Source organism: Juglans microcarpa x Juglans regia, chromosome 4S (genome assembly GCF_004785595.1).
Source record: "Juglans microcarpa x Juglans regia isolate MS1-56 chromosome 4S, Jm3101_v1.0, whole genome shotgun sequence".
In the NCBI taxonomy this organism is placed as follows: Eukaryota; Viridiplantae; Streptophyta; class Magnoliopsida; order Fagales; family Juglandaceae; genus Juglans; species Juglans microcarpa x Juglans regia.
The window spans coordinates 3709946-3737848 of record NC_054601.1 but is presented as its reverse complement, the minus strand read 5'-3'; the positions used below and the strand labels follow the sequence as shown (position 1 = coordinate 3737848).

General features: G+C 35.4%; 2 protein-coding genes across 5 annotated transcripts; both read left to right on the top strand.

Moving 5' to 3' along the window:
• Positions 1 to 5922: 5922 nt before the first annotated feature.
• LOC121262873 (calmodulin-binding protein 60 B-like) lies at positions 5923 to 13350 on the top strand. Of its 4 annotated transcripts, XM_041165539.1 has the most exons (10): positions 5923 to 6076; positions 6411 to 6556; positions 7663 to 7738; positions 8781 to 8839; positions 9720 to 10213; positions 10300 to 10460; positions 10539 to 10742; positions 11398 to 11629; positions 12395 to 12997; positions 13080 to 13350. In XM_041165539.1, the coding sequence occupies exons 2-9, from the start codon at positions 6444 to 6446 to the stop codon at positions 12976 to 12978; spliced, it is 1923 nt and encodes a 640-aa protein (XP_041021473.1). In that variant the 5' UTR covers positions 5923 to 6076; positions 6411 to 6443; the 3' UTR covers positions 12979 to 12997; positions 13080 to 13350. The 4 variants fall into 4 exon arrangements, with proteins under 4 accessions (XP_041021473.1, XP_041021470.1, XP_041021471.1 ...); XM_041165536.1 differs by having other exon boundaries at positions 12395 to 13350; XM_041165537.1 differs by having other exon boundaries at positions 5940 to 6076; positions 6391 to 6556; positions 12395 to 13350.
• Positions 13351 to 17153: 3803 nt separating this feature from the next.
• Positions 17154 to 19104, top strand: LOC121263145 (CASP-like protein 2C1). Its single transcript, XM_041165953.1, has 3 exons — positions 17154 to 17424; positions 17539 to 17677; positions 18690 to 19104. The coding sequence occupies exons 1-3, from the start codon at positions 17258 to 17260 to the stop codon at positions 18939 to 18941; spliced, it is 558 nt and encodes a 185-aa protein (XP_041021887.1). The 5' UTR covers positions 17154 to 17257; the 3' UTR covers positions 18942 to 19104.
• Positions 19105 to 27903: the final 8799 nt, after the last annotated feature.

The following is a 27903-nucleotide window of genomic DNA, read 5'->3' as shown; positions in this document are numbered from 1 at the left end:
GATGTTGAGGGACATGCTTGCAGAGATGATAATTACTGATGAGATGCCATTTACCACAGTCGAGAAAAGAGGTTTTCGAAAGTTTCTAAATTTTGTTGAGCCACGATTTCCCATTCCATCACAGTATACAGTGATGCGAGATTGTATGAAGAGGCATGCGAAGGACAAGGAGGAGATGAGAAAGATGTTTATTACCACTGGCCAGAGAGTGTCTTTTACGACTGATACATGGACTTCCATACAGAACGTCTGCTACATGTGTATCACAGCACACTACATTGACAGTGAGTAGATTTTGTATAAAAAAAATATTGGTTTTAAAGAAATTGTGGATCATAAAGGTGCATCCATTGGGGCGAAGATGGATGATTGTTTAAAGGACTGGGGAATTCGAAAAGTACTGTGTATTACAGTTGACAATGCCAGTGCGAATGAAATAACAATTGATTGGTTTAAGCGGAACACGACGGTGAGAGATGATGTCATTCGGGCCCACGAGTTTATTCACGTTCGATGTTGTGCTCATATCATTAACCTCATAGTTGTTGAGGGATTAAAAGAGGTTCATGATTCCATAACCCGAGTCCGCAACATTGTACGATATGTGAGGGGTTCCCCTCAAAGGCTTGCCAAGTTTAAGGCAATAGCAGAAGATCTGAAGATTGAATGTTCTAGTATGCTGTGCTTGGACGTTCCGACTAGATGGAATTCTACATACATGATGTTGGATGTGGCACAGAAGTACCAAAAAGCATTCGAGCGGATGGAGGTCGAGGATGGGGGCCTGAGGTATGCTTTGTTGGAGCCAGCAGGACAGGGGCTCGGTGCGCCGGACGCACATGATTGGACCAGTGTGAGTTATTTTGTTGAATTTTTAAGAACTTTTTATGAGATAACCATGCGGCTATCTGGATCCAAATATACGACTGCGAACTCATTTTTCAACGAGCTCTCGGAGCTTCACTTCCAGTTGGAAAATAGTTGTACTGACTCTGCTGGATTGTTATCTGCTATGGCTACGAGGATGAAGATCAAATATGATAAATATTGGGAAAATATTGAGAAGATAAATAGATTGTTATTTGTGGCTGTGATCCTTGAACCCCGAGTTAAGTTGGCCGTTCTAGAATTTTGGATAAATTCCGTCCTTGGGGCAGTGAAGGCTGCAGAGTTTATTAAATTGCTAAAAAGTGATGTTGATGACTTATATCATCACTACAGTACTAGTGCTCAGCCTTCATCCACAGTTGGTAGCTCCTCACATTCGAGGCCGACAGGATTGACAGTTTCCTCAGGTGATACTGACCCATCTGTAGGGGTTAGAGGCAATCGTATTATACAGCAGTATCATCAACTCATGTCAACAAGGAATATTATGCATTGTATATCTGAGGTTGAACGAAATTTTATGGAAGCTGTCGAGGCACCTAGTGATGTATTTCAGTTATTAACTTGGTGGAAAGTTAATTCCACCAAGTATCCAGTCCTTTTCCGTGTGGCCCGAGATGTGCTAGCCATTCTTGTCACTACGGTTGCCTCAGAGTCAGCATTTAGCACTGGAGGTCGCGTGTTGGATGCTTATCGGAGTTCATTGTCACCGTCAACCGTGGAGGCCCTCGTTTGCACACAGAATTGGATAAGTGAAACGCTTATTGGACTAGATACCGTTGGCGTTGATGCCGAGAGCTATAGGCTTGAATCGGGTAAGTTTATATGCTTTTAAATGATGATTTAATTATTTTTAATGTTTCTAACTTCTAATTTTTATGATTTTATAGATCTAATTGTGAACCCTAACATAATTACCGATGATTGAGAGTCTGGAACGGACGCTACTTGAGAGTTGGGATGGAGTTGAGAGAACCTCCTTTCTTGGTAAGAATCAAATTATTCTTTTACCGTATTCAATTTTTTATTATCAATTTTTTTTCATCTATTGATTGTTACTTTCTATCTTCATTTCAGGCATGACCAATGGAACAAAAAGTATTTGAGTAAAATCCGTGTTTAATCGAATTGTAGTTATATTTCAAATTATAGTCATATTGTTATTACGTTATAAATTAGACTGTTATAACTTATGGCTACATCATACATGTTATTTACTTTTTAAACTATTTATATAGTTATATTTATGTAGTTATATCCCGAGCAAAGACGTGAGATAAGTACTATTTATTCTATAATTTCTATTAGTACTTATCCATCATCTCTCAAACGTTTGGAATTTATTATCCAACTGAAATTAATCGAATTATAGAAATTCGTACCATCATTCTTTTTTATAAAATTTTAAATTTATGTAATTTTCAACTCATGAGTCATGAGCACTTTTAATGCTAAATTTCAGGCGGACATAAAACAAATTAAAGATATAATCAAAATTCAGTAACAAAATCAGAACGAATATTTAAATTATTGAAAACTCTTGAATAAACCAAATATTTGTAGATCGTTTCACTTTTAAAAAAAATATATATATTGCTCACTATCTGAAACGAAATTGAACAATAAAATTTAAATAATAATAAAAAAAAGAACAAAATTTCCGAAAATTGAGTTCGAAAATTTTGTTCGGAGTGGGAGCTCCGACCTCCGTTCGGAACTCCCTCCGAACTCCGATCGGAGTTCCGATCGGAGGTTGGGGCTCCGACCTTCGTTCGGAGTTCCGATCGGAGTTCGGAGCTCCGACCTCCGATCGGAATCGGACTCCGACTACGTTTGGAGTCGGAGTCGGAGGGGAAATTCGGCTCTGACTTTTGTCGGAGTCGGAGGTCAGAAATGACAACTCTGACTCCGTCGGAGTCGGAGCCCACCCCTAATAATGTGGAAAGTCCGTACATATTGACTTAATTGATGCATGCCTATACTCTGATAAAGAATGCCATTGCCAACTTCCCCGCACACCCAATAAAAAAAAAAAACAAAAGAAAATTAAAGGAAGAGGCAGGAAATCCATATATATATATATATATATATATATATATATATACATATATTACAATTGACGTATAATCATATATAGATACTCCGATAAAATAAATTGGAGGTGGAGAAATGAATTTTGACAATTTAATCTTAATGTGAATATATAAGATGAAGTTAGTTAACAATGCAGGACAATTTTGTCTGCTTTGGGAATTTAAGGAAAACCAAGACTGGGCATGAAATGCTTGATCATTAATGCCTTGATCTGATCTTCTCCTTAATGATAATAAAAATGAGTATTTGTGACAAGTAGTTATTTACGACGAGAATATATTCATTTAAAAAAAATTATCATTTTCGTTGAAAATAATTGATCACAAATTTTTGATCTTTGAAGGTTAGAAATGTAGAAGTAATATTTGATTTCGAATCTTTTAATATGATTTTTATTTAAAATATCTGAAAATTCAGTTGCTTCACTTCACACCATGTATGTTGGAATTTGTGGACATAATGTATTGAATACGATTCCATGCACTTGCAAATCAAAATGAAGAAGTTGAGATTTTGGTAGTTTAATTCAAAGCCATTACTCGTACTACCAAAAGCCATATTATTAACCCTGTCAGTTAAAATTGATATATAGATCATACTTCTCACGTGACCTAATTATATAACTATAAGATCCTGTTTAGATTTTAAATTTAGTTGAGATAAGTTAAGTTCTTTATGAATAACAGTGAGTTAAGATGGCGGAGTGAGTTTTGTGAGGATCATCTAAGATGAGTTTTGATATGTTTGGATGGTAAGATAAGTTTATATGTATTTATGGAAAGTTGAAAAAAGTTATGGAACCCGTGTATAAAGAGATGGTAAATTGAAAAAGATTGTGAGTCTCACATGTAAAGAGATTTAAGTTGAGTGATATTTAATAATTTAAAAATTGAGTATTTAGATATTAAATAAATTTTAAAATTAGTTCAAGTTTTAAATGGAGTCTAAATTAACATTTTGATGGCCACAATTGGTCAAAGTTTTTTATTAACCAAAAGTGGAAAAGAAGCATTTCCCCGAAGCCCACTCATAAAAAACAAGCCCAGTCCACAAGCTCCTCTCTCAAGCGACCCAATCCTCTCTGTTATCTAAATAAAATGGATAAGCCGTGAGGCCCCCTCTGACGGGCTGAACCGTCCTGGGTGGCGACAGTAAACACAACGACAATTACACAAGTAAAATGAAATCCGAGGGCCACTATGCCTAACTTCCACGTTGGGATCCTGTCGTTTGTGGACTAGGATCGTATAGAGCCCTGTCGTTTTTTTTTTTTTTTTTTTTTTTTTTTTTTTTTTTTTTTTTTTTTTTTTTTTTTTTAAAGGAAAGTAAGGTTTGGTTTTGGTTAATGCTTTTGTCACCAACAACAAAAGAGAGAACAAGGAATAAACAAAAAAGTGTATAACATTTGCTTTTTTCTTATGTTCTTTCGCGTATATGTGGCAGTGGACAGGTTATGAGATCCCGTGGCTGTTTGACTTCACCATATATCATCATGAAAATGTATTCATCATAAAAGGGCATTTATTATTATTATTATTATTATTAGAAAATCTTTTTTATGGTGCATTCATGACCCAATTTCAATTTTCTTCCATGAAGGCCTTTCCTTGAGCCCTAAAACCTTGAACGAGGATTGGATGTGTTGAATGTAATCTATAATATTTTTAATATGTGCATGAATTTTATGAAAAATATTTAATTTGTAGTAAAAACTAAAACATTTATTTTAATGTCAACCTAAATAAAATTTAGTAGCCGAAAAGCATTTTAGAATTTGGATAATACTATTTAGTAGCCCCATGATTTTGACAACTTGTATATTTTATGTTATTTTATTTTTTTTCCTTAATGGTTAAAGAAATGACTATTAGTAAATTTGTATATTTTTTTAAAAAAATGTTTAAAAAATATTTGAAAGAAAAAGGAAAAAAGGGTACAATCACACTAATAGTAATTTTGAGGAGGCAAAATCGTGAGACTGAATAGCACCACTCTTGAAATTTTGAATTTAGATGATTTTTTTTCCTAAAAAAATATTTTTTTCCCCAAAGATCCTATGATATTTAAAAAAAAAATGTTAAGTGTACTTAATAAAAACTTATAAAAAAACTTAATTGTCCAAGTGTTGATATGTTAAAAGGATAATGATAGATCTACTACTTCTTACTACTCTATAATATATTTGAAATTTTTATTTATTTTTTATTATTTTCTTTAAGTATTTTTTTAACATCCTTAATCATTAAGAAAAAAATTTAAAAAAATATACAAGTTCACTAATAATCACTTCCTTAATTATTAAGTAAAAGAAAATAATAATAATTAATTAAAAAATAAAGAGAATAGTAAATAAGTAGTATGAAGTAGTAAGTATATCAATGTTAAAATTTATGAAATTTGAAACTTAAAATTTAAATTTTAAAAAAAAATCTTATAAGAAAAATTAGAAAAAAAAAAAAAAAAAACTATACCCACCTAATCTCATAGATTCATTAATTATTACCATTATAATAAATATCCCATGATTGATAGGAATTATGATGCCACAATAAAAAGGGGCGAGAAATTGGGTTTGTTAAACGAGACAATAAAGTGGCGTAGGCTAAAGCAAGCAGGGCGACGTCAGTGAAAACAATACATAAATATCTGGGTGACGTGGCAAGTGCAAACCAGGCTAACAACCAATACTGGGGAATTTAGTAATCGTACGGCCAGAATTTCATGCTATCGTGTCTTTCGGACGGTCCTAAGGGAACGAGCGATGCGGGTAATAGATTTAACACTCATTTACGAGAAATCATCCAATGCTACTCAATACATGGTCCCCCTTTTCCATTTTTTTTTTTTTTTTTTTAATAAAGCGCAAGAAAAACAAAACGATCTCAAAGTCAACAAAAGTTAGTTCGTATTAGTGGAAGTCGTTGAGTCAGAATGTTGAATACTGTGGTCCTGCGTTGCAGATAATTAAATCACAGTGCATCTAGGAGTCGCAGCCAGCAATGGGTAGACTGGGATATAAAAACTGAGACTTCAGATAACGTTTACTTTTGCTTTCGATTTTCTCGCTCTCCAAGCAGTCCAAATTTTCTAACAGGTTTCCGCTCTCTATCTCGCTATTTAAGAAAGTTACACAAAAAAAAGGAAGGAATCTGTCGGTTAGCTTTTGGTTTTATTTTTCTTTCTTTGGGGAATCAATATCTCTTGATGTGATTTTTCAAATTTATTTTCTGGAAATGAATGAAAAATTGGGGGGGGGGGGGGGGTTGCAAGTTCAGGATCTTAGGGAACTTGCGAAATCTGAACCCCATTTGAAGGGATTTTTAGATCTGTGGTGGAAAGTTGCGTTTGCGTTTGTGTGTGGAGTGATTTCATGGTTGTGATCTTGGAATTTCTTTGTATTTTTTACAGCGAGTTTGGTGTGGTTCTAGTGTTTTGCAGATCTGGAAAGCTTGTGGGTGTAAATGCAGACTAGGTATATGGAGAGGACCAAATCTATGAGCAGAGGCAAGAGGAGTTTGGAGGGGGGAGGAGGAGAAGACGAGCAGCAGGAGCGCAAGCGGCCCGCTCTCGCTAGGTAAAATTCTTGTGCTTATTTTATTTTGTGATTTTAATTGCTTTCTTTGATTGAGGATTTCGTTTATTATTAACTTTTTTTCAATTTATTATTTAAATTCGCGACTTGTTAAAAATCTAAAATGCGACTTCAGTTAAAGAGTTAAATGTGAGCTCAATTTTGAATAGTCTGTTATGCTCAAAGTCATTAGTTATTACATAGGAGCAGCAGAATTTGGTGAAGGGCTACCTTTTCGAAACCATACCATTACCAATCAAGGTTGCGTTGCCTTAGAAGAGACCGTTTGGATGTTGAAGTGAGTTGAGTTGATAAAATATTATTAGAATATTATTTATTATTATTATTATTATTATTATTGTTTTGGGATTTGAAAAAATTGAATTGTTTATTATATTTTGTGTTGGGATTTGAAAAAATTATAATGATGAGTTGAGATGAGTTGTGTTTCCAAACGAAACCTAACATCTGACCTGTAGAAGTGCCGCTTGCCGCGTGTCATCACCACATGCGTTGTCTAAGGTGTTATGAGTTGCTTTTAGATACCCATAAAAAAATGAGTTGCTTTTAGATGCTCAAAAGAAAATTCTCGAGAATTATACTTGTGCCCAAGCATGTCCAAAATTTGCAGTTTCTAAATATTTTTAATACCATATAAAGAATCTTGAAATTTTATTTGTGCTGTCTGAGCAACTTTATTTGGAACTATAGTCCTGTGGGTCATTTTTTTTTCTGGGTCTTATCCCTTGTATTCATCTTGTGTACTTGGGCTATGCCTATTCCTTATTAATAATAGCGTTTACTTATAAAAAAAAAAAAAAATTCCTGGATAAGTAATTTGAACATTTTATAGGTGAAAGGAAAGACCCAAGTATATCTTCTGTATACATACTATGGAGTCCCCTAGAATTAGTTACAATCGGATTGAGCCGATAAAATGTACAAAAGAAGGAGAAGAAGCGTTGCCAAATGCTTCATCATACAATTCAACTTCATTAAAAGTGCAGTTATTGCCAGTTGGTTCTTCGATTTTTACAGTGCTATTCTCTTTATAGAATGTTATTTGGTATGCGTATTCCTTTTTGTTTGAAATCATATCTGCAATGCAGTGTAATTGTTGAGGCTCTGAAAGTGGACAGTCTACAAAAGCTATGCTCGTCTTTGGAACCTATTCTTCGTAGAGTTGTAAGTTTTATGGCTTTTACCACTGCTTTTATATAACTAATTGTCTTCCAATGTGTATGGTTTGGCCATTATTTATGCTTCATCTCTTTGATTTGTCTAGTACAAAATATATACTTTACATACCCATCAGTGGCCAGTGCGCATATGTAATTTTTTTGATGTTTCCTGTCTAAATTACTATTCTTCTTACTAATGCAGTTTCATGTCTGTAAAATATAGTCTTCTATGCTTTGCGCGCATGCTTCGATTTAGTTGTACTGGTCTGTCTATTTATTCATATTCATTTTCTTAATTTTTTAATTTCGAACGCTTTGATCCATTATTTCTCTTCAATTATGTACTACTTTTCGTTCATGTTCTTTCATTAGTTTTGTAGATTGTTCTGTTTGTTTGTTGATCAGTAATCTTAATTTGCTTAAGATCCTCAGTGTCCTCCGCACTGTCACGGTACAACCTCATCATGCAGATCTTCTCATAGACCATATGGAGGCATTTCTTGGTCTCTCTTTAGGTGTTTTCTGATATATATTCCCTTTGAAGTTACAGTGGATTGTCATACCAGGTTATCACTTTCTCACCTGCACTTTTCAAATGGTGACAGTGGTAATAAGATGACAAAAACTAGAGAAGAGCTACTCCATTATATAATGCAGAGCCTTTGGAAGGAGGAAAAAGCAGAGCAAATGGAGGCTCTGGTCCATATTTATCTTAAATGTGGTTTTTTTGTTGCCTTTCAAATGCTTTTGCTCTTCTCCCTTCTCTTTTGGAGCAGTTTGGATGTGCTAACTTGATACTTTAGTGCTTAGGTTCTTCATTATATTTTGGTGAAGTTGATAACTTAGAAATCCCTTTCTATTGTTTATGTATTTTCTTAATTAGATCATTTGTGTAATGGGCATGGAAGGTAATGTTTTTCTTCCGAAGAAACAATTATATAACACGTTAAAGACAGAATTATAGTCTGTGATTCCTATATTGCTTTTCCATTGTGTATGGTCTCTCCTTTTGTTTCTCACTGGTCTAGTATTTTTATGCTCAACAGGTCAGTGAAGAAGTGGAGCGTGCCTTGGCTAAGTTAGGCCCTGCTAGACTTACTGGAAGGTCTAAGACATTCTTGATCATCTTTTTGGCAGTTAAACTTCTTTCTTGTCAATATACTTAAAAAAAATTCTTTCATTTCACTGTGTCTCCTCCCCACATGTATATTGTGATTTTCGATGTGGTTATGTCATTGTTTTACATTTTTCCGAATTGTACAGGTTCCGAGGGTGTAAGAAATTAAGAATGAATGTTTAGCTACAGGGAAAATGATTTTTTGAATTGCTATATGATTTTGTTGTTATAAAAAATAGTATGCTTTTGTAGGAAAGGTATCAGCTTTTAATTGTTGACTTATGTTGAGAAACATTTTTATATTATGAGAAAAGCATAAACCAGTTCCAATGTGCATAAACAAGCTCATGATTATAACCGTCTTGGACAGTTATCAAGCAAGATATTTCTCTGAAAATCGGGGTGACATGGGTGTTTTTGAGTTCATTCAATTTGAAAAATGGTTTACTAATTTTCACTTGTGGAACAGCTTAAAATGAGGATCAGGGATAATGTCTTCTAGAAGGTCTTGAAAAGCTGAACTAAAATGCCAGGATAGTTTTAGGATGATTTTCTGTTGGCAAATATAAATGGTTACATTCTTGAGATAGTGCTTTTTCTCTATCTGTTCATTTGATGCAAAAGCTCTATCCACTTTTGCGTTTTAGTTTCACACTCGCTTCTATGTCCAACCAAAGGAATTCAGAGGATGAGGTCTACTTGGGATCGTCTTCAAAATATGGGTTATTTTGGTGAAAACAACCTTTGGTTGAGTCTTAATTTTTTATGACTCACTCAGTGCTTCCTCATCTTGTCATCACTTGGCTTGCATAAACTTTTTGTTTTACATCTGTGTTAGTGTATATTATTCTCACACTCAAGGTTTCAGGTCTTCCCCAAAACGAATTGAAGGTCCAGATGGACGAAACTTGCAGCTGCTCTTTAAGTCCAGATTGTCTCTTCCTCTCTTCACTGGAGGGAAAGTAGAAGGCGAGCAGGGTGCTGCGATCCATGTTATTTTGATTGATGCGAACACCGGTTGTGTTGTTACATCTGGACCTGAATCCTCAGTCAAACTAGACATTCATGTGCTGGAAGGTGATTTTAACAATGAAGATGATGAAGGCTGGTCCCAAGAAGAATTTGAAAGCCATGTAGTGAAAGAGCGTGAAGGCAAGAGACCCTTGTTAACTGGGGACCTGCAAGTGACACTCAAGGAAGGGGTAGGGACATTAGGGGAGCTTACATTTACGGATAACTCAAGTTGGATAAGGAGCAGGAAGTTCAGGCTTGGCTTGAAGGTTGCCTCTGGATTTTGTGAGGGCATGCGCATACGAGAAGCAAAGACAGAAGCTTTTACTGTTAAAGATCACAGAGGGGAATGTATGCTCATACTTTGTCATTTCAATTCCTCCTTTGCCTCTTTGTCTCGGAATACTGTTGTCGATTCCTCATTTTTCTCTTGTCAGTGTACAAGAAACACTATCCACCTGCATTAGATGATGAAGTATGGAGATTGGAGAAAATTGGCAAGGAAGGGTCATTCCACAAGAGGCTGAACAGCAAAGAAATATTCACAGTTCGAGATTTTCTTCGGCTTGTGGTCAGAGATCAGCAAAAACTTCGAACTGTATGTGTAGTGTTTGTTCTTAAATTAAAGTTGCATGCTTTCTTGCTGTATTCTGATTGTTTATATGTATTTCTGTAGATCCTTGGAAGTGGTATGTCAAATAAGATGTGGGATGCTCTCTTAGAGCATGCAAAGACTTGTGTCACGAGTGGGAAGTTCTATGTTTACTTTTCTGATGATGCAAGAAATATGGGTGCTGTTTTTAACAACATATATGAACTGAGTGGCCTTATTAATGGGGAGCAATACCTTTCTGCTAATTCTCTTTCTGATAGCCAAAAGGTGAGTATCATATATGCAATATGCTTTCATCGACCATTGCATCCTGCCACTACTTGTCACAAGTTTGATAGGATATGGTCCAAAAAATATTCCTGTTCTGGCGTCCTTATATCTACGCTAAGATATCAATAGCATTTAATTTGATGGGGCGAAAATAGGGGTTCCATTTGTGGAGTCAAAATTAGCAGAAATGCTAGCCAGGTGTGTCACTTGTTATTTTTGTTTCATAAGGTAAAGTGTCTATATTAATGTTAGAATCAAATATAAAAAGTACTTATAAAACAGTCTATATGAATGTTAGAATTAAATATCGAAAGTACTTATAAAAGAGTTTATATTAATGTTGGAATCAAATATCAAAAGTAATAAAAAGAAAAGAATCCAAGATCAAAGGTAACTACAAGGATGCATTTTAAACATAACCCCTAGGGGTTGGCTCAAGTGGTAAGGGCGTTGGTCTTGGGATAAGCCATATAAAAACCATAAAAATTTTGTATTTTTTGAAATTTTGCTGGTTCCGCCCTTGTCTGTGTAATGTGGGCATGTTACAAGGGTTGGTGTTTAACCAGGTAAAATACATGTTGAGTTTGCACAGTCTCGGGGTTCCTCAAATAAAAAAGACTAATCATCAGAGCTCCTGGTTTTGCGTTTGCAGGTCTATGTGGATATGCTGGTGAAGAAAGCATATGACCATTGGGAACAAGTTATAGAATATGATGGCAAGGCACCCTTGAGCTTCAAGCAGAATGACAGGCCAAGTGCATCCCGGAATGAACTTAATATGGGCCTAATTGATTACTCTACTGCTTTGGATCATCAGCTGCAAATACCACACCTGCCTGTTCCTTCAGAGCAGCCTCCTATGGATTCTGGCTTACGTGTTGGAGGTAAGCATGCTGGCTACGCTAAACCGTGAAGTTTTATTTTTTGGAAATATATGTGTGGTTCTTCCTTTGCTTTTGCATAATTTTTTTTTTCTATAGGTAAGCAAGAAGTTTTATTCATAGAAGTAGGCAAAGCCCAAGTACACGGCTGCTTTTGCATAATTGAATTTTCTTTGCCTTGGTGAGTGGGCATTGGGAGGATGTGAGGTTCGGATTGTTAACCTGATTATAATGAATAAATGCTACTCAAAAGTCAATCAGCCTGGCAGAGTTTTAATTCCATCTCTGAGGATTACCTCATGCAAGCGTTGCTTTGGAGGAGGATATATCTTAGTAATATAGATGTGCTGTATAGGTAGTAGCCTACTATTTATGGTTAGTTAATTTGTTTCTTATGCTGGGGAAGTTTTCCATGGAGGAGCTACGCACCTCTCTTTTTAATTTCGCGGCACATTATCTCCCTTTCTATTAGACACGTAATTACAAGAGATGTGTCTGTGAATGATTGATGCCCACCTTACAAATAAGCAGCTGCTTGTGCCATTTGTATGTAGGTCCCGGCAGGTGCTTAGATGATCTCTCTCTCTCTCTCTCTCTCTCTCTCTCTCGCACACACTCATGCTCACACTCAGACCCTGCCTTACAATCTACACCCTGGAATGTGTGCAGTGTTTAACATCCACCACAATTTACATGGTGTTTGACCATTGATCCTTGATTTAGACGCTGGATTGCTAACTTGTGATTTTCCTTTTTCTTGAACTTCAGGGTATAATGATAATCTCGCAACGAGGTATTCAGCCCAGTCACATATTGGAAATTCAATTTCTCGCGTCCAGTTTGACAGCACTTCTCTTGCACAACATGACCATTTGTTAAGCAACTCTCACCAAGACCAAAGTGAAAGAAATGATAACACCACTGTTGGACTGGCCCTTGGTCTTCCACAATCATCCACGTCAGGATTTGAAACTAGTAACCCTACAGCTCAATCATCTAGTCTTCCTCCTTTTGATGACTGGTCCCAAAACCAGGAGAAGGGAGTTGATGAGTTCTTTTCGGAGGAAGAGATTCACATTAGAAGTCGCGAGATGCTTGAGAATGAAGATATGCAGCATTTGCTCCGACTCTTCAGTATGGGAGGTCATTCCTCAATTAATATGCCAGAGGATGGGTACTCATTCTCATCGTACATGCCATCACCAATGCCAACCTTTGAGGAAGATCGTGGCCGATCTGGAAAAGCTGTTGTTGGGTGGCTGAAGATTAAGGCAGCAATGAGGTGGGGTTTCTTTATTAGGAAGAAAGCTGCTGAGAAGCGAGCACAGATTGTTGAGTTAGAGGATGAGTAGATGTTGCTATGAGGATGCAGTTAGGTTTTCTCCTCTAACCTTCATACTGCCTCACTATTCTGCAAATCATACTTCATTCTTGGAACTTTTTTTGTGTCTAGATATGTTGGCAGCAGAAGCTCTCCTTGTACAGTTTGCCGGTATAGTCGTTTCTGTTAATCACCCTTGATTCCATAAATATGCATTCTCACCACAATACCGCTGCTTTTGTGAACGGTATATCTATGCGTTTTTTGGGTTGTGTTTCTAGGGGTAAATGTTCTTTTCACTTGATGGTCCCTTCTGTGTTGACTGATTAGATGATCGGTTCTTATATCTCTGTGACTTAAATTTGTTGTTTCAATTAATGTAAGAGAATTGTGCCTTCTAGTATATTTTTGCCTTACCGAATCCTATTCGTTCTTCTGTTTCTATCGGCAAGATATCAGTTATAAATGAAGGTCTGGAGTTCGAAACCCCCTCTCCAAATGTATCAAAAAATAAAAAAGGTAGGACATGTGGCATAATCTTGACTGTTAGAGTATAATCAAAGGTGCAAATTGTCCAAAAATGTAAGATTTTGGTAGTCTCAGATGTAAACTTTGCATACCCTTTCCTTGTATACAACAATCTCTAATGACAGAAAATAAAACCAAGTCAAATAAAATATCCTAAACGACTCACCCTGTAAACAATGAAGTACTAAAGGCGTTGGTAATTTGCACATGATTGAAAATATAATTATGAAAAAATGTAGCAGTTGATAAGGTAGTTGGAGTATAGGGACTAGGAACCAAACTTGGGGACAGTGCATTGAAGACGTTTTAATGGAGCATTAATCCAGTTGGATCTGGAGAGTGGGGGGGACACCAAGAAGTGAATATATTGATATTCTACCTGCATGCCTGAGGTTGAGTCCCCATATATATTGTACGTACAGATTTTCAAATCTTTTTTACTATGAAGATCATATACTGTTTCACAAATTGATGTGATATTAGTAGTGTAATTACACGCACAGACATTTCTAAATTGATTTTATATATTTAAAGCTTTAGAAGAAAATTTGGGAAATTTCCTGATCTTGCTTTTGCATGCAATGAAAATTTTTAGAGGTCGATTATGGGGATCCTTTATAAAAAAAATTGCACCCATGAAAAGTTGTAGGGACGTCAGACTCATTTTTAAATTAGAGTGGACTTCCCAAAAGAGGTCGGCCCTATACCATTAAGGTTGTGGACCATGAGAAATTGTTTTTAGCCCTCCCGTATTTAATGGTAGGTCATGCTATCATTTAAAGAGAGAAATATTAATTCATTATCGGTTTCATATTTTACAATCCTGAATTATGTAACTATTATGTAATGGTTTAAAAAAAAAAATATGAGACCTATATAAAAAAAATTAATTTTTTAATAGTGAATCCTACTCTTTTTTAAAGCGATTACGCGGCGTTTATGCACTTCACGATTCTATGTAGAATTATTCATAATCAAATGACATTTGGGGGATGAGTGATTTTTTATTCAAAATAATACTAAAACTACATTTTTTTTTTACAATTATTTACACAATCATGTTAAAAAATACAATGGCGCTTGATATCATTAATGATTATGAAGTAATTATGCAATGGTTTAAGAATATAAACACTTGTAAATGATTATTGGAATGAGTTTTTTTTTCACTTAAAGTAAGAAATTTTGTACGAAAAAAAATATATTATAAAATTATTTTAGTTAATTAGTCTTTTCACCCTCTAAAACAAAATATTGACCATGCATACTATATGTTTTAGTTAATTTAATATAGTTTGTGAATTCTTTTATAATTATTTTTTGAAACCTCTTATATATTCCTCAAATTCTATAGAGGCGATAGATAACTCGTGAAAAAAAAAAAAAAAAAGATTGAAAGATTCTGCATGTCAAAATAATCCACATATAAGAATCAACTTTAATGAACAGCCAAATAAGCCGATGATGATGAGGGGTAGCCAGCAAAGAGATCTTTTTATCGTGTTTAACAAATTAAAGGCACGTACGGCAGTAGCCATGTGGCGCTCTCGACCCCTACGTGTTATTTTTGTAGAGTTCGTGATAACAGGATGATGACAACACGGATCACGCATCCCAACGACCAATGCTCAAAGTGTGTACAATATACAACAAATGTACAGTATAATATTCGCAGCAGAGAAAAAATAAAAGGATCTTTCTTTATTAAGTACCAAAATTGTTCAAAAAGCAGTAAAATAACTTTACAAATATTTTACAGTCTTCCGTCAGATAATTTAAAGAAAGCAAATAACATAAGGGAAACAAGTCCAAAAACGCTGAACAACATAACAGCGACTTAAGCTTCTGGCAGAGTCGGTCCTTCAGGTTCATACTCGGGCTCTGCGTCAAACTCTACGGCACCATAAATCGAAACCGTAAGGTAAACACCACTATGAGATTATGACATCTCAGCAAGTAATTAACCAAACAACATCCAAGAGATTTAAAACACATTTATACAAACACGTGTTCCCATATGGACAGAATAACAACCCACATTTCATTTTTCCCAAAAAATACCATTTTTATACTTACACCAAAAATCTCATTTTTGTCCCAATCATATTTATTATGAAATTTACGCATGCACCACGGTCTCCCCTATGGACCGTCCGCACACCCTGGCTCTCTTCGTCACATCACAGGTAACGTCTGTGCATGAGACTTCGTAATGAGCGATGTCCAGTTCCGCGTCCAGCGCGTACATGGCCAAGCATCCTCTAACCTCGCCAGCCAAAGGTCATGGAATTTGTACGAGAGCGTTACCATCTCGTCCGTTCCCGTCGTCGCCCTGCGACAACTCAGAGGACGTCAGGTCAGTCTGTTACGCTCCCGAGTGACCAGAGGAGCTCCACCGAGATAATGCCCCATCTCGGCTTGGGGTCGTGATACACACGCACCCACGCCATTAATAACAATAGTCTCAATTTCAACAGACAACATGACATCACAGCACAATTTATTATAAACGATACATATGCATTGCAACAGTTTATTGGAATAAATATTAAATATTTCATTTACAAAAATAAACCTCCATTTACAATTATACAGTTTCACAAATGCACGCGTATTCCTGTTCATCAATCCGGCCTAAGGCCCAAATCCAATCTCCAATTTAAACATACCCAACACTTCAATGGCTCAAGGCCCAATTTCCAACAAACCAACAGTTCAATAATTTACAATGAACAACAGTTATAAAGTCAATTTAAATCACTTGAATTTTCGATGGAAAATTACATACACACAATGAATGGTATTTCTGAAAGATCACTCAAGGACGAAGCTCAAAGTGGCGGCTCAACGGAACAGTGCCCAAAAATTGGGTTTTATTACACGGCAATAATAACCCAACAGATAATTTTTTTCCCTCAATTAAACAAAACCAAGTACAACAAAAATTCAAACTCTCAGATTCAATTACCCAAACTCACGAATTCCTGATTTGCATCTCTCGGATTCAATCCAAACAACACTCGGGTTCATCCCCAAAATTCACAAATCAACACACAATTAGAAAGAGGTGAAATGGCTTGAAGAGGATGAAGATCTCCAAAATAAATCTGAGGAAATCCGTGGACTATAAATAGACCAACAATGGCGGTTTTGAAAAGTTATGTGTCGCACAGGTAGAGAAAAATGAAAACGGCATCAAGCCGTGGAGGACTGAGATGCATTCGCGCGGACGTGTGGAGCGGCGGCAACGACAGCCTCTCCACACGTCTAATAACCTGTCTAATGATTTTGGATCATATGCCAATGACCTGTCTAATAATATTAATTAGAGCAATACTATACTTCATACTCTCATCTTATTTTTATTCTACTATGTAAGATGTGACATATTTATCATCATTAGATAATGAAAAATAATCCAATAAAAGATCATCCAGTGTATCATTGATCTAATGGTGATAAATGTGTCATATCTTACAAATATATATAGTGAAATGAGATTGAGATGGTAATGTGGTATATAGAATTTTCCTAATATTAAAACCTCAAAACTGTACGTAATTAATGTTGATGGAGATCGAGTTAGCGATGGATGAGACAAGAATGTAATTAAGTACTCAGCAAGTTGGCAGTCCGTGGAAATTTCTTATATACATATATACCAGCAAATGCATATATATGCATCCCCTACAATAAACGCGCGTCCTGCTAGCGATCGAGGAAGGACGACAGATCAATATATAATGATCAGATTGGATTCGGTTTATTTTCAGTACTGATATATGCGCGCGGGCATGGAGTTGGGGTTATCGGAAATCAGTGTTTTTCTACGGCTTTCTGCAATCTTATTCTTGGTTTTGACGGCTTGTTTAGTAGGTTTAGATGCTCAATCCAAGCATATCTTCTACACTGAGAGAAAAGCTACTTTCAAAGATTTGGATGCTCTTATGTAATGATCTCTGATCTCCTTCTCTTTATTCTCCATCTCTGGGTTCTGCATGCCTGCCTGCTCAAAAATGGTAATTAATTCCTCACTTTTTATGTTCTTTAATTTGATCAAAAGGGTTTTAGTGTATGTGGAATCTGCGGCTGCTTGCTATAATCTGCTTCACCTTATATGCAAACGTTCAATCTCAACGTGGTTTGAAGGATACTCGAAATGGTCCCTATGCCTATCTTGGGTTATTTTGCTGGTGGATCAGGTATATTTATTTCTCGAGAAATGTTCTAACTATAAAGAGATATCTCATATAAAAATAAATTCACAAACTGACGTGACTTTGTGTAGTATGTTAAATTGTAAATCTACTTTTATTGTAAAGTAGATGTAACGACTCGTATAAAATCATGTTAGTTTGTAGATTTATCTTTTTTTTTTTTTTGTATTGATTTAACGTGTCAATTACGACATGCACTATATTAAAACATATAATATGAATTAATCTATTCATCAGCCATTATTTATTATTATACACCCACATCCTATGTGGCAAACCGGGTTCACTAACAAGTGAACCGGTTCTTGTCCCAACCCCTCCATCTCAGTCTCACCCGATGAGAGAGAGAGAGCTTGAGGAGAGAGAGAGGCCGAAGAGAAATTGATTGTGGAGCCCTTTCTGTCATAGTCCTAATTTCGATTAGGTGACATCCCTGGCCTTGTAAAGGGTTCAAAACATGAAAACAAAACAAAAATAAAAACTTGACATGAAGTGAATCTGGACGGATTATTAATCCAGAAAGCAGGCCAGCCATATTGTTACCATGCATGCACGTTTGTAAGCTAGGTCGGATCATGCTCGTGATGCATGATATCATGCAATTTGTCAATTCGCTGTCAAGGTACGTAGGCAGATCAATCATATCATGAAAAGTCAATCGAATTCACTAAGATTTTGTAGCCCTTTTACTGCATGCATGCAGTACTTGAACTAATTATATATATTTGAAGGTTAGAATTAATATTCATTAAACCGATATTAATGATCTTGGTGATTAGAAAACCCCAGTACTTACAAATTATCTGAAGATATATATATATATATATATATATATATATGTATGCATATATGTATGAGATCGATCGAAGCAGTTTAAATGATCATATTTAATTATATATGGAACTTAAATATTTATTAATTAATGTGCGTTGCTAATTAATTATATTGCATCATGATCATGTGTTGATAAATATTAATTAATTATATATATATATAGGTGGCAGCTTACATTACATTTGGGGCAAACTCAGCTGCACTTCAGAGCGCAGTTTTTGCAGTGACTGGTGAAAAAGATTTTCAATGGATGAAGCTTTGCAACAGATACAGCAGATTCTGCATCCAAATTGGTGGGGGTTTGCTCGGTGGCTTTGTGGCATCTCTGCTAATGGCACTCCTATCGTCCATCTCCGCCTTTGATCTGTTTAGGCACTATTCACCAAAACGATTGCTGTTCTTAAAGTCTGCATGATAATATATATATATATATATATATATATATTATATCATATACGCATGGCATCTTCTTGGGCATACTGAATTTCAATGATCTACCCCTATATATGTAATATGATTCAACTTTCTTTGTATTTTATTGTACAATATCGAATGTGAATGCACCCTTAATTATGATAGCTACTTAGCTAGGTACTTATGATTAGGGGTGAATTCGGTCCGGTCCAGTCCGGTCGGTCCAACCCTATTCCAGATGGGCCAATAGCCCAATCTTATTCTTCTGTTTTTTCGGCCCAATAGTAAAATCCACTAACATTTTATCCAATTTAAAGCAAAAAAAATACAACTTATAAAGCCACCCACAAAATGCTTATAAAAAAAATGCAAATTACAAAGCTATTAATCGATAGTCTAAAAATGAATAAATTATAAAGCAATATGCTAACTAAATTACAGTGAATAAATTTAAATAAAAGGTTTTACTACAAAAAATAAATTTTATCTATATCCATCAAAAACTGCAAAAAAAAAATAACTACTTGATTTTCTTACTACTAATCCATCCAAACAATTTAAACAAGGTTAAAACTAAAAATTATACTAGATAATGAAAGAAAATTGAAAAAACATCCCAAGCAAATTTGGCTTCTAAAAGGAAGAAAGAAAAAAAAAACCATTCCCAAGCATAGATAATAAAAACTAAAAATTATACAGGTCTCAAATAACTGAAAAATTAAAAGCTTTAAATACAAATTACAATTTACATCAATGCAAATTATACAATTATTCTCCTGGCAGCTCTTAAGTCCTAGCTTCCTACATCTTTTGGCTTGGCATACTTTTCACTTTTCAGTTTTCACAATACGCTGTAAAGTGTAAACAAAAGAATTATTAGCAAATAGCAAAAGTGAAAATTGAAAACTAACGAGCTAAAATACATTTAACCTCATTAACTTGCATTGGTTGTAGACATTGTATTTGAAGCCTCCATAGAATTGTCACCATTCCGAACAAGTTCTATACAATAAAGAAACAAAACATATTATATAAATGTTCATAACAAATAGTATTATAGATCATAAAAGTTATAAAATGAAGTACTTATAAAAAAAATTATAAAATGAAATACTTATAAAAAAAAAGTTATAAAATGAAATAAGTAAGAAACATACCCAACTGCCTCTCAAAATCCTCCACCTCATTCATTAAAGTCCTAAGGTTGATTGGAGTAGAAGAAGAACGAAACCAATTCTGTGTACAAATTAGAGCCTCAACCATCATCGGAGATAAACTACTTCGAAAAGGATCAAGGACACGACCCGTTGTGCTAAATGTAGATTCAGAGGCCACTGTAGATACCGGTATTGCGAATACATCTCGTGCAACTTTTGAAAGTACACGATATCTAATTGAATTAACCCTCCACCAAATAAGAATGTCAAAACTTGGGATTGCCTCCTCACAACTTTCAGCTAGGTATCTATCAACATCATCCTTGCTGCCTTTCTGCCGTCCTATCAACTCTACTACTACCACTACCATCTGTAGAATTTACTTCTTCACGTGGGGAACTTGTGCGCTGCTGTTGTAGATCAGAATTGTTGCCTCCCTCATTATCAGCGTATGCCTCATACATGCGGATTAAAGCATTTTTAACCTTCCAACTCAAATCAATAGCTTTTGTGAGATCATTGACATACATGCATTCCAATGCAAAATCAAAATATCGCATCTTATACCGAGGATCAAGAATAATCCCAACAAACAACAACATATTCATATTATCTAAGTCGCCCCAATATTTGTCAAATTTTTTCTTCATATTTGTGGCCATTAATCCCACCACGGGGCTTCTTATTTCACACTCCACATCAATTGCATCGGATATTTTAACTAACTTCAGAAAAAAAGAGTTGCAAGTTACATATTCATTCTCTGAAAAAGATAAAGTTGTATCATGAAATAGTTCAAGAAACCTTACAAATAACTTTACCTTCTCCCAATCGTTATTATTGGGAGGCCCTAACTTCTTTGATGTTCTCCTATCCACCATATCACCAATTTGATCATTATCGTCATCATCGTCTCCAACACTACTAAGGAACCCCGAATCTTCTTCTTCCAACCGTTCAAAAGTTTTTCAAAATTTTAAATCCCCTTCCAACATAAGATAGGTGGAGTTACACATAGTCAGTACATCTAAACAAATGCCACTTTTGCTTGCAATTTCTTCTAACCCAATATATTTTTTAAATGTACTCCACCTTTAAGGTGAGGACTTAACATATTTCATAACACATCTCACATTCACAATTGACTCATCAAATTCCCTCAACCCCTCACGGACAATTAAGTTTAGGATGTGGGCACAACACCGAACATGCAAGAATTCATGTTCCACAACAGTGTCCTTCCTATACTTGGTTTTTTTCTTCAAATAAGAAACTGCTCCATTATTAGAACTTGCATTATCAAGTGTGATTGCAAGTACTTTCGGTTTCCCCCAATCATGCAAGCACATCTCTATGGCCCTACCAAGTGTATCACTCTTGTGATTCTCAACCAAACAAAAAGAAAGAATTCTTTTGTGTAGTTTCTAATTATCATCAATAAAGTGTGCCGTGAGACACATATAATTGAGATTTTGCACGGATGTCCATGTATCCGTGGTGAGGGAAACTCGTTGCCCTTAAAGAGCACTTCTTAACTTAGTTTTTTCCCTTATATATGCACTAAAGCAATCCTTCGTAACCGTAACACGGGATGGAATCCCTACCCACTTAGGGCAAACAATGAGCATAAACTTCTTGAAACCCTCTCCTTCAACAAACCTAAAGGGTAACTCATCAAGAATAATCATTTCTGTTAAGACTTGTCTGCAAGCCTCAACACAAAATGATATGGGCACAAATCCCCCACTATCACTTCTATACCCGCCTTCCAACCGAGAGTAGTTTGGGACTTATCCGTCTGTCTCAATGGATATTTCTTACATTATTTTTCAATGTGATACTTCATGGACTTTATACCATTGGTCTTCGTATCACATGCATACGAAACACCACAGTAATTACATGCAGCCTTAGGTTTAGTTGGATCACCTTTTGGTATTATTGTAAAATGATCCCAAACCATTGACTTATGTCTACCACTACCACTCGGTTTAGTATTAGCACTTACATTGGGTGGGAGTGGAGGAATGCCTTGCCCATGTGTAGCCTGTGTTGACTCTACATCATCTGTAGTAGAATCTTGTGGAATTAATTCTAGAATATAGTCCATCTAAAAAAGAAAGAAAGGGAATTAAATACAAATTAAGGGTTTAGTTCTTACATGATCTCATCAAGAATAATTAAGAGTTTAGTTCTTACAAAAAATATTTCACCTAAAAATACACAATATGAAAAAACAATATTTGAAAAATATTGTTTAGTCATTGATCAACATTAACAATATTTGAAAAAACAGTACTCTTAAAAGGGGGAAAACCTAGAACTGGACAACATATATATCACTAGTGAATCAGTGATCTGTGTAACATTGTAAATGTGCCCTATATTTTAACATGAAGGCTAAAGCTATGTAAAGTTATAAATGTGCACTACAATACTCATTACTCCCACATTACACTTCAACCATCATTTTCTTAAAGTTATAAATCTCATAAAATCCTAATTATCAATAACAAAACCCTAATTGGCAATCACAATTCACAAAACCCTAATAAGTTAATAACACAAACTCAATCACAATTCACAAACATAATCACTAAATGAATAAATTTCGGATTAAAAAACCCCAATAAAATCATCTACTAGATTTCGGATTCATTATCGTGATTGTGAATTTGTGAGGCCAATTCCCGGAGAGTCAGTGCGTCACAGTACGTGGGTCTATGCGTGGCTGCGTGGGTGACTGGGTCTGGGTCTGGGTCTGCGTGGGTCTGGGTCTGGGTCTGCGTGGGTGATAGGGTCTACGTGGCCGTGGGTGACTGGGTCGGTGATTAAGAGACTAGGGACGAGGGACTGAGAGAGGCGAGACAAGGGACTGACTCGACTGAGAGAGAGGCGAGATGAGGGACTGACTCAACTGAGAGAGAAGCGAGACAAGGGACGAGAGAGACAGAGAGTCAGAGACGAGGGAGGAGAGAGAGGTGAGACGAGGGAGTCGAGGGACTGAGAGAGGCGAGATGTTGGTCTGTGATTCGTGAAGACTCGAGACAGAGACGAGAGAGAGGCAGAGACGAGGGACTGAGAGAGAGGTCAAGCGGCTTGTGCGTAAACTTTAGGGTTTGAAAAGAGAGGAAACGACACCGTTTATTCAGGACTTGGAGTTGGGACTCCCTCAAATGACAAATCATCAAATGTGATTTTTTTTAAATGATAATTAAAAAATTTCTTTTATGGTTTGAAAAATTGATAATTATAATTTATATATATTGTAATACATTTAAATTTTTAATAGATAATAGTGATTAGTATTAGTATTAGTATTAGTTATAAATTTATATATTGGTATAACTATATTTAATATTAGACTATAGTTATATATTCGTATTAGTTGTAAACTTAGTGATTTAATATAGCTATATAATATATTAGACTATATAATAGTATTAATATTATACTATTAGTATAGTTATATATTAGTATTAGTGATTTAGTGTGATTTCACTGATTTAGTATAGTTATATAATATATTAGACTATATAATAGTATTAATATTATAAACTTATAGTCATTAGTCATTAGTCATTAGTCATTAGTCATTAGTCATAGTGATATTAATAATTTAATACTATATATAGTTATAACTTATAACTTATAGTCTTATAGACTTATAGTGATTTCTTTATAATTATAGACTATAGACTATAGTTATAGTATTATAGACATAGTGATTTAGTTTAGTTATCAATTTATAATTATATAATTATATTGATGATGTTAATTGTTATTTGTTACTAACTTAGAGTATATTAATGTATTATAATTTATGATATTTCTAAGTTAATGCATAAATTATAATGAGCTATTTACAATTTTTTATATTTTGTATATGAAGCAATAACTAATAAGCATAAATAATTTAATTATCCATGATTCCATACATCCATAGGACTATACATGCTTTATATTTACTCGCAAGTTGCAACTTAGGCCATAGTCTCAGACTCTCATAGATGTCAGTGATCACTGGTCACACATTAGTTAATTATGAATTGATAGGTTAATTTATAATATATGATTAATATAATATTAATTTGTAATTACATATTTAAAATTTTATATTCTAAATAATGATAGGTTAGATAAAAATTACATAATTTATTATATAAAATAATATATTTAGGGATAGATTAGACAAAAACTACATAATTTATTTTACAATTATTATATAAAATAATATATTTATTAAAAAAAAAATTCGGTCGGTTCGGTTCGGTCTGGTCTGAGAAATCTCCACTCCGGGACCAGACCGAACCCCGATATCCCACTACCTTCTGGATCGAGACCGACCCTCTATTTCTTTGGTCCAGTTCAGTCTGATTTAGATCAAACCGATCGATCCTATCAATTTTTCCGATCTGGACCGGCCACCTTACACCCTTACTTATGAGGGTAGTTATACTTAATTCATAACCATAACTGATTGATAGAGATCAGACTCAATGATCTTCACAATATTAATTAATATGTTTATATATAAGATAAATCATAAAACATTGCTTTTAATTATTAATTACCAAACGACTGGTAGCTAGCTAGCTAGCTAGGAATTAATTAAGCTGCCGACAAATTTTGCCATCCTGAAGAGTTGAACGCTTATTTTGGCCGATTAATTAACCTAGCTAGCGGCCACTTCAGTCTGCTAGCTTTAGTCTGTTCCAAACATTAATTGACATCTCGCCCTCATGATACAATATCAATGCATGTATTATTAATTACCATGTATTATATAGCCTGTGTTCATGCACCTGATTGATCATGAGTTGCATGTGCATGCAATAGTAGCTCGTAATATTGAGGGTCGGAATTAATTATCATGTATGCCGCCTGAGTTTGTTTCTTCACTTTAACTGTTTATATATTTATTTATTTTTTATTTTTTTTACTTAGTAATTAAAGAAATAATTTTTAATATATTCATGTATTTTTTTATTTTTTAAAAATATTTAAATATATTCAAAAAATATGAAAAGGAAAAGAAGAAAAAAATACAAATACAAATTTGTGCTAGGCAGCACACCTAGCGGTCATTGCTTGGCAGCAACCTAGCATGACTCTTTATAAAAAATAAAAAATAAAATAAAATAAAAAAAGTAGATTTCACTATAAAAAAGTATAAAAAATTCACTTTTTCTTAATGAGATCTACCTTTTTATAAAAAAATTTGCACGAGACTTATTTATTTAGCATTCGTGTCTAACATTTTTTCGGGGTGAGGACATAAAAGCTTCTCATCTCATCGGCCATTAATGGCTCGGTGCGTACGTATATAGGACCCACATTCCTATGCATGCATGCTAGGACTGTTCATCTAAGTTCTAGCCTAGGAACTCGGGTATATCCAGACCGGAACTTGGATTTCAAACCCGGATTAAAACTCGGACCGAATTAGCCCAAGTCAAATCCGAGCTGGAACCCGATTTTTTTTTTTAAAGCTTGCATCTCCTTCATCATCAGCAGACGTTGCTCAATGCGATTTGTTTTGGTCTCATGTTTGTTCTCTCTCTCTGTGTGCAGGTGCACATACACTTGGTGTTGGACAGTGCCAAAACATAGGTAGCAGATTGTACGATCCCCAACCTGGCGGCCTAATGGATCAAAGATTTGAAGCTTTCCTAAGGCATACATGCCCAAGAAGAATTCCTGTAACAAACTTAAGCTTGTACCAAACGATGTAACCCCCGCCACATTCAATAACCAGTACTACATAGATGTTCTAGAGGGCAGGGGCTTGTTTGGCATTGACTCAAACATCTTAAGGGATCCACAAACTGCACCCCATTGTTAGACAATTTGCTGTTGATCAGAACCACTTATTCGGAGTCTTCTCTTCTGCTTTTGTTAAGCTTTCTTCAACCAATGTTCTAACCAACAGGGAGGGTCAGGTGAGAAGGCATTGCAACCGTATCAATGTCGATGAGAGATGATAGTTTCGAAACGTACATTAATTAAGATGACCTTTGTATGAATGATGTGAACTCATGCTGAAACATCAAAACATTCAAAAAAATAAAAAAACCCGAGTTCCGGATATAAAACCTAGTATCCGGACTGGGGGTACCCAAGTTCTGACCCGAATTTGTTTCGAGTCAGGACTTGGAATTGAAATTCAGTTTCTCGGGTTTGGGAAAATACCTGGCCCAAATGAACAGTCCTAATGCATGCCACCAATCTCTTGATCAAGTCCTTCCTTTTCCTTAACATCACATTCCAAATCATGTCTGTCTCCCTATGTTCATTATTCAACATTGTCTCACTCATGATCAGTACGTACTAAAATGCATATATGTTCACCATTACTAAGTGCCTTGATCAGAACTAGCTAGTTTATTTAGGTTTTTAGAAGAAGAATATACGGAATTGTTGGAATTCCTACTGTTTCAAAAACCATATCAAAACCAATGTACTCAACCCTAGAGCATAAATATAGTTAATTATTAAGCAACCTGTGAGGGGGGCCCCTCCGGAGGGTGGCCCAAGCCCAAAGAGATCAAGCTGCAAAGGCTCCAAACCCCTCAGGCGGGAACCAAAGCAGGCCAAGGGCCCAAGCCAGAAAGTCGTGTGCAGGGCCCACGACTCACCTGCCCATCCACAAGGCAACGATCACCTGGGATCTTGGTGGGCGGCCAAACCGTGCAATAAGGTACATAGCAGACAACTGCAGCAGAGCACATGCGGTTGGGCGTGTCTGATCATAGACACGCTAGGCCAGAGACACGCCGCATTCAATGTGTGTCAAGGAGCCCAAACACGCAACAACGTGCTGTCAAAGGTGTTGTATGAAGGCACTACCTGACATACTGCCACGACAGAAGGGTGGTGGCAGGTCTGACCCGAGCACGACCTGACACCCCACGACCTCCCTCTGCAATCAAGTCCAAGTTAAGTATTAATACAGTCATCCTTCTCTTAGGGGAAGGCTCTCTGAGCTCTTCTACTACTTGACTCACTTACCTTTCTTCATCACTCAAATATTCTTTATTGACTTTGGCATCGGAGTGACCCCGAACGTTACCGGAACCCATTCTTCTTCCTAGCTGCAGGTTATGAGAGGTTGGTTGTTGTGGTACTATAAGGACTGCGAAATACGACATCAACACACCCCTACTATATATATATATATGCATGGTACGTACGTTATAGATTTTTAGTTATAGTCATTATATTATTTTAGTATGTTTTGCGGACTGCGTGAAAATCTTTTTAATTACTATGAACCAACGGAGAGAGTAGAGATAAAAATAAATAAAGATAAAAAGAGTAAGATATGTTGAAACGTCCCAGCTTGTGTTTCGAGAGTCCATGTTTGGTGGCAAACAAAAGGCCCGGCAACACCAATTGATCACTTATAAAATGACATGTATGTCGGCTAGTGGAAACTGAAGTGTTGGCCCCTCTCTGATCCGTAAAGCGGGGAATGGAGATAAACTCATCCACGTTATCTCTAAAAGAAGAGTTTTGTTATTAATTATTTTTATATAATAATATATATCATATTTATTTTTTATTTTTTTTAAAAATTGGTTTTATTATTTCTAAATTACTAATTGATTTATTTTACTCATTATCAATACATGGACCACAAATTTGATAAGATAAAAAAATAATAAAATAATGTGAATTTTTCTCAAAAGAAAGCATATATGCTGTAGGCCGGGGACGAGAGCTCTTTGGCCAAGTAAAACAAGAAGAGAGATTAGTAGTACTATATTTCACATGCACATGATCAGTCCGTACTAATAATTAAAA